Source organism: Mustela lutreola, chromosome 15, assembly GCF_030435805.1.
Source record: "Mustela lutreola isolate mMusLut2 chromosome 15, mMusLut2.pri, whole genome shotgun sequence".
In the NCBI taxonomy this organism is placed as follows: domain Eukaryota; kingdom Metazoa; phylum Chordata; class Mammalia; order Carnivora; family Mustelidae; genus Mustela; species Mustela lutreola.
The window spans coordinates 34382042-34396804 of NC_081304.1; the positions used below are offsets into that span (position 1 = coordinate 34382042).

Below are 14763 nucleotides of genomic sequence, written 5' to 3' on the forward strand. Positions count from 1 at the left end.
GCTGCTTTGTGCAGTTTAATCATGAAACTGGCAGTAGAGTACTACTGTTTGAATTTTTTAAAAAGAATAGTTGAGAAGGTATAGCTATGTCACTTTTGCTATCTAACTAGAGTGTGTGCTTATGTGAGATTTTGCACAACAGGCATTCAGTACCTGTTTAGATGGCTTGGACAACAGCAATTGGTTGATAAAGATTAACAATAAACCCTCTTTTTTATGTCTCAAAGATCATAGTATAATTCTACCTTCATTGGCTTTTTACCACTAGCTTTTTGTGTGCATGGCATTCTGAAATTAAAAAGGGTAATATTTTGGTTTTTTGCCAAGTTAAATGGTAGATGAAAATGAACTTACTAAGGCTTTGTTTTGATGTGTAAGTTCATGAGTTCCAACTTTTCCATAAATTTATTATGTATTTTATAACAACTTGAGGAACTCTTTTAGTTTTTTTTTTTTTTAAATCTGTGAAATAGAGTTAGAAATAAGCAGTGGCAATAAACTGGGTGTTTTAGAATTATGTTAAAATTAGGTAATTAACAAACATAAAAGATAAATGAATTTACAAGCATTGGAGGAACCTTTGTAAAATTGCCTTCTTTGGACTATCAGCTTGTTTATTCCTTTACCAAATAAATGTGTCTGGCCAAGTTGGTTGTAATGAAAATGCTGTTTCCATTTGATTTTCATTATGAAATCAGATGTACATTCTGGAAGAAAGCCCTCACCCAGTAAGTCACAGTCTTCTTGAATACCTGAGGAAAGTTTGGACTGACTTTCTAGAAATGCACACAAAATTGTGTTTGTAGTTTCTGGGTGATCTCAAACCCTCTCTTCTGTAACAGTTCATGGATCCTAAATTAAAAACTTATTTCTTAATAAATGAGGTTGAAATATTTTGGTCAAGAGGTATTAAGATGAAAACTATTCTGTGTTAATAAGCAGCTGAGGAAGAACCAGAAGGGACTGTATTTGCTGTGCTCGATTTCTTTTGAATATTTAGCATTTTTCAGGTATATTGTCCATTACAATTCTTAGCTCTTAGTAGATTATTTACTACAGTGAGGGTTCCTAATTCTGTACGTAAAGTTTTATAGTTTCATTCCTATCATCAGTTTGTTTGGAATTTTAGGGGCAGAAAAAAATTTAAGTTATACTCGGTCTGCTCAACCTTGTTTTTTTTGATGTTTATCTACTTTGATACATGTTTTTTAAAATAAAAACTTTTTTTCATTACATCTTCATTACAGATAATATTCTATTGTTTAAAAAACCCCACAATTTATTTATCCATTCTTTTTTTGATACACTTAGCTTGTTTTCCTCACTATTTAAACAATGCTGCAAAGAATATCGCTATTGTATCTGTTTAATGTGCAAGAGTTTCTCTACTATTTATACTTAACAATGTCATGCTGGGTCAGAGTGCCTATGTATCTTTGATTCACTAGATCACCAGTTTGCTCTACAAAGTGGATGTGCTACTTTATATTTGGGTCAGCAGTGTGTGAGAGTTGCTTCAAATCTTCTCGAACACCCTATCTGATGGATGGGAAATGGAATCGAATTACGGTTTTAATTTGCATTTTCCTAATTAGTAATGAGGTTAACATTAAACTATATATCTTTTCTGATGTTTATTGACCTTTCACCTTTTGTCTTCTGTGATTCTTTTGTTCTTGATCATCTTTTGGATTTGTCTTTTAAAATGAATTTTTGGAATTTTTCATATGTTACAGATACTGGACCTTGGTTATATGCAGAGCAGATACTCTTTCTTAGTCTGTGCTGCCTTTTTCTTTTCTTTTCTTTTCTTTTTTTAATAAAGGGAAGTGCAGTTTTAAATAGAAATTTTACACCCTAATGAGATTGTGTCTTCAGTCATTGTGTTTTTGGCGTATTGTTTAAGAAATCCTTTCCCACATTGGGATCATAAAGATATTTTCCTGTACAGAGTCAGAGACCTTCTTTACTACAAAACACAAAATATTTACTCTTTGGCCCTTTACAGAAAAAGTTTGTTGATGTATGCTTTAAGGAGTCTCTTAATTGAGAGGTGTTTCCCGCCCCCCCCTCCTTGAGGAACATAATGTAAATCCTGTTAGAAAATATTTGACTTAAAGTCAACTAATAAATTAAAATGGTTTTTTTTTAATCTGAATTTTATGCCTTACCCTTAGGAATATTTTATAATTGCATTTGGTAAATAATGCAATTGAGTACTAACTTTAAACAATTCTGTAATTCATGATTGAAACTGGTAGTGATAAGCTCGAAAACCTGTGCTTTGTAGAACAATTAAAGAATGAAGCATTGTCAGTGAGATGAGGTAACCCCTGTCATTATCTTCTAGTTGGCTTGATATATCAGGAATTCTAATATTTCTTGAATGAATGAGATAGAACATATAACGTGTTTAGCACAGGGACAGCCTTAATAAATGTTTATTATTATCAATAATGAATATATCAGGATATGTATTTGTTGCGTACAACTATAAAGTGGCCCAAATATTAGCATAACAAGATGATTTTTCTTTTTGGCCTTGAAAATAACAGGTTGCCCTGTACTTTTTCCTTTACAAGCTAACGTTTTTATTTTGAAGTAACTTTTTGATATGTGAAGAACTTCAAATTAGGACATCAATTATGCATTTATTGGATAACAACAGTGTTGTATATGTACAGTACTTGGCTTGGTGACATAAGTCACGGTCCATCAATTAAAAAATTTTAAGTTATAGTCATATGCAAAATACCATGTTTAATGAATGAGTTATATAAAGAAATATAAGACATAGTTTATGTCCTCAAGGAATTTACAGTGTGGTTGAAAGACAATACAGATATGGAAAGTTTCAGAAAAGTATGTAATTATTTTATGGACCTAGTTTTCCCTTTATTTCCTACAAAACTTTTTAGTCTTTTTTCCTCTCTTTTATATACTTATTTTTTGCATCAATATACCCTTTTATGTCTGTGCTTAAAATCTAATTCATAGCCTTCTTTTAGAAGGTTACCTTATTTTTGAATTAGCAAAATAACTTCTCTGAAAATACAATAGTTCATAGCTTTCTTTTATTATTTTCCATTTCTAAAATGTATTTAGTCACTGTGCTCATTTTTATTTTTCAACTATTTAACTATAGTTTTTTTTTTTTTAAAGTTTGTTTATTTATTTAACAGAGATCACAAGTAGGCAGAGAGGTGGGCAGAGAGCCCGATGCAGGACTTGATCCCAGGACTCTGGGCTCATGACCTAAGCCGAAGGCAGAGGCTTTAACCGACTTAGCTACCCACGTGCCCAACCATAGTTATTTCTCTCTCTATATATATATTTTAAAGATTTTATTTATTTATTTGACAGACAGAGATTACAAGTAGGCAGAGGCACGCAGGGAGAGAGGGGGAGGCAGGCTCCCTGCTGAGCAAAGAGCCTGATTCGGGACTCGCTCCCAGGACCCTGAGGTTGTGACCTGAGCCGAAGGCAGAGGCTTTAACCCACTGAGCCACCCAGGTGACCCTCTTAATATATTTTTTAATGGTTTTATTTATTTAAGAGAGAGTACAAGCGGGGTGAGGGACAGAGGGAGAAGCAGACTCCCTGCTGAGCAGGGAGCCCAATGCAGGGCTCAATTCCCAGACTTCAGGATCATGATCTGAACTGAAGGCAGATGCTTAACTAACTGAGCCATCTAGGTGCCCCTAGGCATAGAAGTGTTTTTTTTTTTGGTTTTTTTTTTTTTTAAGATTTTATTTATTTGTCAGAGAGAGTGAGCGAGAGCGAGCACAGGCAGACAGAGTGGAAGGCAGAGTCAGAGGGAGAAGCAGGCTCCCTGCGGAGCAAGGAGCCCGATGTGGGACTCGATCCCAGGACGCTGGGATCATGACCTGAGCCGAAGGCAGCTGCCCAACCAACTGAGCCACCCAGGCGTCCCGGCATAGAAGTTTCTATGTTGTTTTTGTGGGGAAAGGTTGGGGAAATTTATGAAACTTAAGACCTTGAAATTATATCTTCTTACTTGAACTTACAGCTTTGTGAAAGTGACAAGGACTCAGAATTTGGTCTTTCAAGATCAAATCTTATCATCTTTCTTCATTCTTTAAAAAAAAATTAGATATAGGGGCGCCTGGGTGGCTCAGTGGGTTAAGCCGCTGCCTTCGGCTCAGGTCATGATCTCAGAGTCCTGGGATCGAGTCCCGCATCGGGCTCTCTGCTGAGCAGAGAGCCTGCTTCCCTCTCTCTCTCTCTTCCTGCCTCTCCATCTACTTGTGATTTCTCTCTGTCAAATAAATAAATAATATCTTAAAAAAAAATTAGATATATATTTCTATATTGTAGGACAAGAGAGAGAATAGAAATTGTTAGACATGAAGGAAATTTTCTGAAATCCATGATTACTGACCCTCTAAGAACAGTTTTGACTATCATAGATTTGAAATGTATTTTTTTTTTAAGATTTTATTTATTTATTTGACAGACAGAGATCACAAGTAGGCAGAGAGGCAGAGAGAGAGAGAGGAGGAAGCAGGCTCCCCGCTGAGCAGAGAGCCCGATGTGGGACTCGATCCCGGGACCCCGAGATCATGACCCGAGCCGAAGGCAACGGCTCAACCCACTGAGCCACCCAGGCGCCCTGAAATGTATTTTTTTAAAAGATTTTATTTATTTATTTGACAGACGGAGATCACAAGTAGGAAGAGAAGCAGGCAGAGAGAGAGGAGGAAGTAGGGTCCCTGCTGAGCAGAGAGCCTGATGCAGGGCTCGATCCCAGAACCCTGGGATCATGACCTGAGCCGAAGGCAGAGGCTTTAACCTGCTGAGCCACCCAGGTGCCCCTGAAATGTATTTTTAAACAATTGACTCCTACATGTGGAAAAAATATAGCTGTCACACCCACATGCATCTCTTGCATTTCTTCATAGGTGTATGTAGGCTCCATGCCCAACGTGGGGCTTGAACTCATGACCCTGAGATCAAGAGTCACTTGCTCCACTGATTGAGCCAGCCATGTGCCCCTGTAGTTTTGTTTGTTTATTTGTTTTTTTTTTTTACTCCTTAAGTAATAATGGAATTTTGGTGTTATTTGGGTTGGGTTTTCTTGTCTTTTGTTGAAGTAAAAGGACTCTAGACAGTTTCTAACTATAGGAGAAGAAGCCATCTCTTAAAGTACTGCTCTGCCACTTTCAGGTCTTATAGGTTTTAGATTATAGGTTATAGATTTTAGATTATAGATTATAGGTTTTAGGGAGCCTATATGTTTTATCTTTCTTGACATTCAGATATGTCGGATGAAAATGAATACTTTTTAATTTATTCTCCTCTTCCTCATGCAATCTCTATAAAATCAAAGGTCAAAAGCAAAAGGAAAATATATCTTTGAAAGATAAACCTAATAGCTTGTTAGCAGGAGAAATACTTAATTAAAGGTACAAAATTATTTAATTTTGTTCATTTATTGTTTAAAGACGGCTAGGTCAAAGTGTTTTAGAGAGTCCATTAAGTGTTAGCCTATTAATTGGATTGGAGGATATTAGGACTTCTGTCTTGGCTGTTTTCAGTATTCTTTCTCTAGTTTTCTTTCAGAATTGAAAATAAGTGATTTTTTTTGTTTTGTTTTTTAAAGATTTCATTTATTAACTTGACAGACAGAGATCACAAGTAGGCAGAGAGGCAGGCAGAGAGAGAGATCCTGATGCAGGGCTCGACTCCAGGACCCTGGGATCATGACCAGAGCCGAAGGCAGAGACTTTAACCCACTGAGCTGTCCAGGCGCCCCTGAAAATAAGTGATTTTGGTGCAAATAATTCCAAATGTCTTTTTGAAGCCTCTCTTCTCTTGCCACATTCAGTTTTTTTCTATATTAAGTGATTGTACCAAATCCTTTAAATAGAACTTCAGTAGACAATCGCACCTGAAGAAATAATTTTTTAATATTGCAAAGGAAAAAGAATCAACGTTCTTTCTTAATTTCCATCTTCTACAATACTTGCCTAAACAACCACTAGAAAACCATGTTCTTAGAAGATATAATTGCTTCAGACCACTGTAAGACATAATGAACAAAAACATGTTTGATATAGAATTAACCATAGCTTATAGTTTTATCAGTTATGGAATGAAAACCAGATTTAAAGTACCTAAATAAAGCTGCTATAATGGGAAAAGTTTTCTGAAATTAGTTCTCGATCTTTTATTTTTGTTAGTTATAGCTACTATCATAACATTTTAAGATAGGGAGATCCTTTTTTAAAATTACTAATGCCAAATTCATCCCTTTTAAAAAGTAAAAAAAAAAAAAGTTTTAATATAAAACAGCATTATAAAACTGTATAATAGCATCCCTTTTTATTTGAAAAAAGTTATATAGGAGATATATATGTATGAGGGTCTGTAGGTTATATATTACATTATTTGTCATAGGTGGTTGACTCATTTTGTTTATTTCAATATTGTTTGGACTTTTGGTTAGAAAAAAGTGGAATTAAAGTGAAAGGTTTAGATGGTAAAGCTTTAAGTGGAATTGATGTTCAAAGTGTTTCATCAAAAGGGAGGTTTTTGAAGCCTTGAGAGAAGACCACTTTATTAGATTACTTTTATGCTTGGATATGATATATCCATATAGTATATAGCATTCCAATATTCAACTTAATATTCAGTATTTAATTTATCATATCATAGGGAAGAGAAATAGTATAATTGAGTGAAAAGATTAAAGGTATTGAAAAGTAAACTAATTCTGCTACCTAGAGTTATTTTACCTCATTTACTAGGTTAATTAATTAATGTGATCATTGCAAAGGCCAAAAAAATTGAGTCAGAAATATCATGATATAATTTGCATTCCATTTTCTGTATGACCATAAATTGTTAAATATTGCAACATATGTAACATAAACCACATGTCAGCTGTTTCCTGCCTCGCTGTTGACAAGAGCTCCATTCATAACTCTTCTTTTTATCCTTTCAGTGAATAAGTAATTATTCAATATAGAAGGCAGGATATTTGGAACTGGCTATTTAATGTGGCAGCACTCTGTAATGAAATCTGCTGCTACTGGCAACTTGAGAGGGGAATGTAACAATTCCAGCATGACTGTAACTTTATCTGCTTTGACTGACTGTTTATTTGGCACATCAGTGAACCTTTTATCCCAGTGAGTGACAGCTCCAGAAGGGTCACATTTACATCCATTCTATCATGTATTGTAATATTTAATGGCGGACAAGGTTGAGCGAGACTGGGAGTAATTTGAACTTGCTTTTCCACCGAGTTGAGGCTAAAAGACAGCTTGATCCCCAGTGTTGTGGTGTAACATGCTATGACTTAGCATTTGTTTATGAAGGCTACTCTTACTGATTATAATTAAAAAAAAAGTCTTCAGTTAAATGGTGTATTTGTTCAGTTGAACAAATTCTCTTAAGCTACTGTGCTATTTAGCTTTTTTTCCCCATCAGTGACCCCTTCAGTAACTATTTCACAGTATTTCTCTTAAATGAGACTGCATTTTGTCTCATTTGTATAGTAATTGAGATTGAGGAGAGAGTAGTTATTAAGAACTCATGGTTCTAATGGATAGCATTAAATAGAATAGTCTTAAGAACTCATGGTTCTAATGTATAGCATTAGATTTTTTATTTTATTTTTGAGTTGGGAAACAGAAGAGGAAAATCAGGTAAATTACAGACTATGTTCCTGCTGTTCCATATGTTGTGTTTAAGGAGACATTTATCTAATTATTTTAATTATGGAACTGAATTATGAGTAAAATTGTTCAGAAAAAGCTGTCATGAAAAATTATACTGATGGATTTGAATTCCATGACAGGTAATCAAATTTCAGATGTACTTGTTCCAGACAAACAACCTGCCTTTATTAATACATATTAATAATTTGCATCCATTTGCATCCCTATGGTAGATAATATTTTTCTTATATTTAATGATATTTTAGATTTGACTTGATATTTCTATTTTTTGCAAGCTATATTTAAAATGCTCTTTAAAATGTTGGTACAGAATATTTGAATGGGCTATGCTGTGAACAAAAATAACATTATCAACTCTAAACTGTAGTATTACGAGTTTACTTGAAGCCTAAGCAAAAATGAAAATTGTCCTCCATTGTATCTTATTTTTATAATTAGAATTAAAACCTCTTAGAACATTTAGAATTTGAGTGTCGGAATGATATGTTAGAAAGCCATGCAAATGTGGAAACATTGTTTATAACTTTGAAGAGTGCAAGAAAACCAATTTGAAATGGAATTTGTATTTTTTTTTCTTTAATGGCAAGTTTTAGATGATGTAATATCTTGACATTTCTCTTAGGTAGTTGTGTTTTATTACTTATAGGTTCTGATTTTGTGAGAGGTTTAATAACATTTTTTGTGGCATGCCAGACATAAATTGTTTTTTCTTTCCTTTGTTACAGACCCCTGGTCACTGTTCCAGGTGTTGTTGTTCTACTAAACAAGGAAGCAGTCAAGATTCCTCAAATGCCACTAAGAAGGATCATGGGGGGAAATCCAAGATACCCAAAATATATTTTGGGACACGCACACACAAACAGATAGCTCAGATTACTAGAGAACTCCGGAGGACCGCGTACTCAGGGGTCCCAATGACTATTCTCTCCAGCAGGGATCATACTTGTGTCCATCCTGAAGTAATAGGTAACTTCAACAGAAATGAAAAGTGCATGGAATTGCTGGATGGAAAAAATGTGAGTAAAGTTATTTTGTTTTAGAGAAAAAAATAAGGCTGAAAAGATTCAATTTGCTCAATTTTCTACACATTCATTTTCTGTTTTAAATGTGTATTTCCTGTGATAGTCAGAAATACAGAAATCAAATTAATTGCTAGTATTGCTATTTTTTGAAAAGTAACTTTACCATAAAATCTTTCTACATCAAAAACTGATGACGTACTGTATAGTGACTAATATAACATAATAAAAAAAAGAAAATCGTAAGTTTAAAATGACAGGTTTTGGTTTGAAAGCTTTGGGATATTTAATTCCTTGAAATTAATTCCCATTTTAGTCAGATACCTTCTTACCTCATTGAAATCCCACTACCAAAAATAGTCAGATATGGATGATGTCATAGGAGGAGATAAAGTATTTAAATAAGTTAGTCAAATTTGATCTAATTAATATATTTTATATATTTTAAAACTTAATTAAAAGATAGTTTATTTAGGGTCTCTTTCTGAGTAAATTTTTAAAAGCTTTTTAGTTAAATGAGAAATATAATTATTATCCTATCTTGTAATTTTGATTAGTATAAACTTCTCTTTCAAAAAAAGTTATATGAAATTATTAACTTTAAAGATATGTCATTGGTGGTTTTAAAGTATTCCAGGGAAATCTTGAATATGAATTTGGTCAAGGTAGAAATTGAGAAGTCTTTCTTAGTAAATACACAATTTTTTTGATGGTATTAGTTTGGTAGTCTGTACAGTTTAATAACTTGTTTAGTCTGAAACTGGCTACAAGTCTGGAATACACTCAGAATTTATTCATGAATAATAAATTGATAGTCTATGAAATGATCAGTGACAAATTAATATATTTTGAAAGTTCTTTCACTAGTATTTTGTCGAACAGAGTTGGTTCTAGAGTTGGTTCTCATGGTCTCAAAAGACCATGAGCCATAGCCCCTAGAGTTTCATTTAATTGGTATATCACTTTGTACCCATGTAATGTGAATAAGTTATTTTGTATTATGCATTTCTTTCTCCTTGGTTATAAATACTTGAAGATACCTGCTTTTAGTTATTTGTCTGGACCTAATTCTGCCTCAGAATGCTTAGCTCATAGCCAAACACGAACACTCTTTTTCTTGTTCTCAAGTCCTTCGGGTAATTTGGTATTGTAATGATGGCCAATTACAAAGTCACTGTAGGTGTCTGTGTTTACTATGGCTGAATTACCAAAGTGAAATGATAAATAGATAACTGGCAGTTTGGGTAAAAAGGAGTTTGAAGTGTGATAACACTTCAATTGACAGTCTCCCCTCAGGATTGTGTTACACTGCTAAAATGGATGAGCCATTCTGGTTTTGCTATCATTCTTCACAGGAGTGTCGTTCTAAGTGCCCTTAAAGTGTAAACTTTCTGATTTTTTGGCTTGATCCAAAGGCACATGTGTTTTTGTTCACTGTTTCTTTTACGAAAGTGCTCCTGTACGGGAAAAGCAATGCATTTATTTGCTGAAAGTTAATTTTTGTTTCAATTAAGAAAAAATAATTAACTAGCACCAGAAATAATTCTACAAAATTATTTTAGGTATGGAAAAATATGTTTTTTGTGAAGATGAGATTTAATGGTTAATAATCAGGCTCTCATTATTTTAATGTTGGGTCACATTTTATAGATGTGTCCATATGTACATATGTATAGAAGAAGAATAAATGAAATACATCAAAATGTTACTAGTACATTCTTTCTGTTATAGAATTATAGATAATTTAGTAGAATTTTTGTACTCCTTTGTATCTTCTAGATATTTTATAGTGAACACTCTTTATAGTTTCCCCTAAGACATTCCTCTCTCCCTTTCTCCTTTCTTCCTTTTTTTTACTTACTTATATTTGATTAAGTAATACAGTCTCATGGCTCAAACTGAAAATATACAGAATTGTTTATAGAGAAAAATCTCTCTCACTGCTGTCCTCAAGTCACTTAAGTATCATCTTTGAAAGCAACCAGTGATACCATTGTTCTTTTGTATCTTTCAAGAAATATTTTTGCCTAATATCACTTTATAATCAAAGCAAAGGCAAAACAAGCATAATTAAAAACTTTTTCAGGTTAATTTGGGGTATCTAGAGCTATACTGATCTGGAGCTCTGTCTGAGTCAACTAATAGAGTTTCTTTAAAATGGTTGTGATTATGGATACAGTATAATTTCTCTCCTGTAAAATATTTGTGGTTTTAATGATGTTCTGAAAAAACTGAGATAAACTTGTTTTATTCTTTTGTTCCAGCATTGATTCACATTTCAGTAATGCCTGTTTATTTTTAGGGCAAATCCTGCTATTTTTATCATGGTGTACATAAAATTAGTGATCAAAACACATTACAAACTCTTCAAGGGATGTGCAAAGCCTGGGATATAGAAGAACTTGTCAGCTTGGGGAAAAAACTAAAGGCATGTCCGTATTACACAGCACGAGAACTAATAGAAGATGCTCACATAATATTTTGTCCTTACAACTATCTTCTAGATGCACAAATAAGGGAAAGTGTGAGTAACTGTGTGAAAATTAGAACTTTTCTCCTATGTATTGGAATATGAATGATCAATGTGAAAGCTTTTAGATGTTTTACTTTTTACTTTATTTTTTTTTTGCTTTATATTTAATTTATGTAAATGTATAAGCAGATTAGAGTACTGAAAACATATACTGAAATGTATTAAAAACTGAATTTTAGATCTTAACATTTTAATGTCTAAAGTAATTAATACTTTTGAAGATCTAGTAATTTATACTTTTAAAGAGCTAGTACTGAGTGGGATTCTTTTTTTTTTTTTTAATATTTTGTTTATTTATTTGACAGAGAGAGAGAGAGAATAAGTAGGCAGAGTGGCAGATGGAGGGAGAGGGAGAAGCAGGCTCTCTGTTGAGCAGGGAGCCTGAAGCGGGGCTCAAGCCCAGGACCCTAGGATCATGACCTGAGCCAAAGGCAGCTACTTTAACCAACTGAGCCACCCAGGTGCCCCACAGAATGGGATTCTGATGGGGTTTTTTAGCCTATAATAATGACATTTTGGGCTTGACAGTGTTTTGTTGTGGTCATTTATCTTGTGCACTGTAGGATGCTAAGCAGCATCTGGTTTTATCCACTAGACACTGGTAGCACCCTTAACAGCTGTCACAATAAAAAATGTCTCCAGACGTTGCCAAATATAACCTGGGGACAAAATTACTTCTAGTTGAGACCCAGTAATAAGTATCATTCCTTCTATTTATGAATGGTCAGAATTATTTTAAAACATTCATCTGAAAAATCTATAGTTTGAAGAACTTTGTGGGGAGAATATGTATACTATGCAAATTATGCTTTGTGAGATTTTAAGAAATGAAGTTTGGATATCGTATCTGTGTTTATTTGCACGGTTCTTCTTAGAACTATCCAGTTGTTGTAGCATAAGAGAAAAAGTGAATTACTTTGGGGAAGCCTGGGTGGCTCATTCTGTTAGGCATCTGACTCTTTTTTGTTTTCTTTTAAAGATTTTATTTATTTATCTGACAGACAGAGATCACAAGTAGCAGAGAGAGAGGAAGGGAAGCAGGCTCCCTGCTGAGCAGAGATCCCAATGCAGGGCTCTATCCCAGGACCCTGGGATCATGACCTGAGCTGAAGGTTTAACCCACTGAACCACCCAGGTACCCTAGGCATCTGACTCTTGATCTCCGCTCAGGTCTTGAGTTTGGGCCCCACTTTGGGTTCCCCACTGGGCATGAAGCTTTCTTTAAAAAAAAAAAAAAAGAATAATTTCATATATTCACCTGTTATTCTTCTCTCTAGATCTGACTGCACAGCTCTCATTAGCTTTCTATTTAAACTTAATTGGCATTATTGTGTTTAATATTCCTGCTGTCCTCTTATTTGGTTTCCTCTTGGCTAGTCCCCTTTCATTTGAGCCACTATACATATCAATGCCAGGTCAGTCTTCCTAATATTACATTCATTACATCGTTCTTCTGCTTGAAAATATATTGCACTCTTGGCTCATGAGTTAAAGTCCATATCTCTTATTTTACTTAATTTTTAAAAATTTTTAAAAAATTGATTTCAATTAATAAACCTATAGTGTATTATTAGTTTCAGAGGTAGGTTTCATTGATTCATCAGTCTTATGTAATACCCAGTGCTTGTTACATCATGTGCTGTCCTTAAGGTCCATCAACCAGTTATCCCATCCCCCCAATTCCCTGCCCTCCAGCAACCCTCAGTTTGTTTCCCATGACTAAAGAGTCTCTTACGGTTTGTCTCCCTTCATCTTGTTTTATTTTTCCCTCCCTTCCCACATGATCCTCTGTTTGGTCTCTTAAATTCCATGTATGAATGAGATCATATGATAATTGTCTTTCTCTGATTGACTTATTTTGCTTAGCATAATACCCTCTAGTTCCATCGTGTCATTGCAGATGGCAAGATTTCATTCTTTTTGATGGCTGAGTAGTATTCCATTTTACACACACACACACACACACACACACACACCCCACATCTTTATCCATTCATCTATTGATTCAAGTCCTTTTCTCTTAAGCTTTCTCTCATGATCCTCAATAGTCTGGCTTGAATCTGCCATCCACTACAAACTCCCAACTTGGACCCTTCAAAAATTACCTCATAGTCCCCTGAGGATACCTTGTTCCTAACTCTATCTCTGCTTTTGATGATGCCTGTATTGAAATGCCTGACTTCCTTTGCTATCCAAATCCAAATTCTACTCACTATTTATTTATTTACTTATTTATGGGAGAGAGGGGTGGAGGACAGTAGGAGAGGAAGAGAGAATCTTAAGCAGGCTCCATGCCCAGTCGGGAGCCTGATGTGGGGCTTGATCTCACAAGCCTGGGTTCATGACCTTAGCTGAAATGAAGAGTTGGACACTTAACCAGCTAAGCCACCCAGGCACCCCTTAACTCATCTTTTGAACCCCAATATATTTCTTATTCTTCCATGGTTCTTTTTCAGTCATTGTCAACTCTATGTATTTTTTCCTCAGAATAACTCACTGGCAATTACTTTGTAACATTTCTTCATATAAGCCAGGACTCTTTCAATTGCAAATGACAGAAACCCAGCTTCAATAGAGCTTAAAGAAAAAAATACTTGACGAATTTCATTGTGAAGTCTTTATTTTCAGGCTGTTTCTTTCCAATGGGAACAAAGATAACCTCAAGCAGCTACCTAACCTGGAAAAAAAGACCATGATCTTAAATTTACTACCCAGATTTCTCTGATTGGCCTACATTGAAACTCATTTCCATTCTTGAACCTGTGACTGTAGAGGGATGGAATACTTTATTTAATTGACAAACCTGGGTTCTGAGTCTGTGTTGTGAGAGTGGTGATGTCCCTTGATTAACAGTTCTATCCACGTCACATGTAGCTGGGGAAGAATAATTCTCAAAATGAAGGGATGTAGGAACAACATAAATGAAATAGATACATGCTGTATTTTATTTTGAGAGTCTTTTGAATCCTGTATAATTATTTTAGTTTTAAAGTTTTTTTGTTTGCACCCCCATTTTTTTGTTGTTGATTTCTGAACATTTATTTTGAATACATTTATCTTTTTTTTTTTTTTTTAAAGATTTTATTTATTTGACAGACAGCGATCACAAGTAGACAGAGAGGTGGGCAGAGAAAGAGGAGGAAGCAGGCTCCCCGCTGAGCAGAGAGCCCGATGCGGGGCTTGATCCCAGAACCCTGGAATCATGACCTGAGCCAAAGGCAGAGGCCTTAACCCACTGAGCCACCCAGGCGCCCCTGAATACATTTATCTTATTAATTTTTAATAATTTTTCAGATTATCATCTTGGATTTTTAGGTAGATGATCATGTCACCTTGTTTGCCCCCATTTAACATTATGCTGGAGATTGTATAGTGTGATTTTTATACACTTTGATGTGGCCAGCTATACCTTAATCCAGCCAGACTCACTTAAAAGGTATTTTGGTTGATAGGTTTGCAAAATATTTTGAGAGTGAAAAATGAGAAACTGTAATGTTGAGCTGAT

At 34.6% G+C, this 14763-nt stretch overlaps 1 protein-coding gene across 1 annotated transcript in view; it reads left to right on the forward strand.

The window, feature by feature from the left end:
* BRIP1 (BRCA1 interacting helicase 1) overlaps positions 1-14763 on the forward strand; it is a 182789-nt gene that overhangs the window by 47966 nt on the left and 120060 nt on the right. The window contains exons 7-8 of the mRNA XM_059149018.1: positions 8432-8722; positions 11028-11249. Of these exons, the coding sequence (XP_059005001.1) occupies positions 8432-8722; positions 11028-11249 (513 nt within the window). The remainder of the gene's footprint in view (positions 1-8431; positions 8723-11027; positions 11250-14763) is intronic.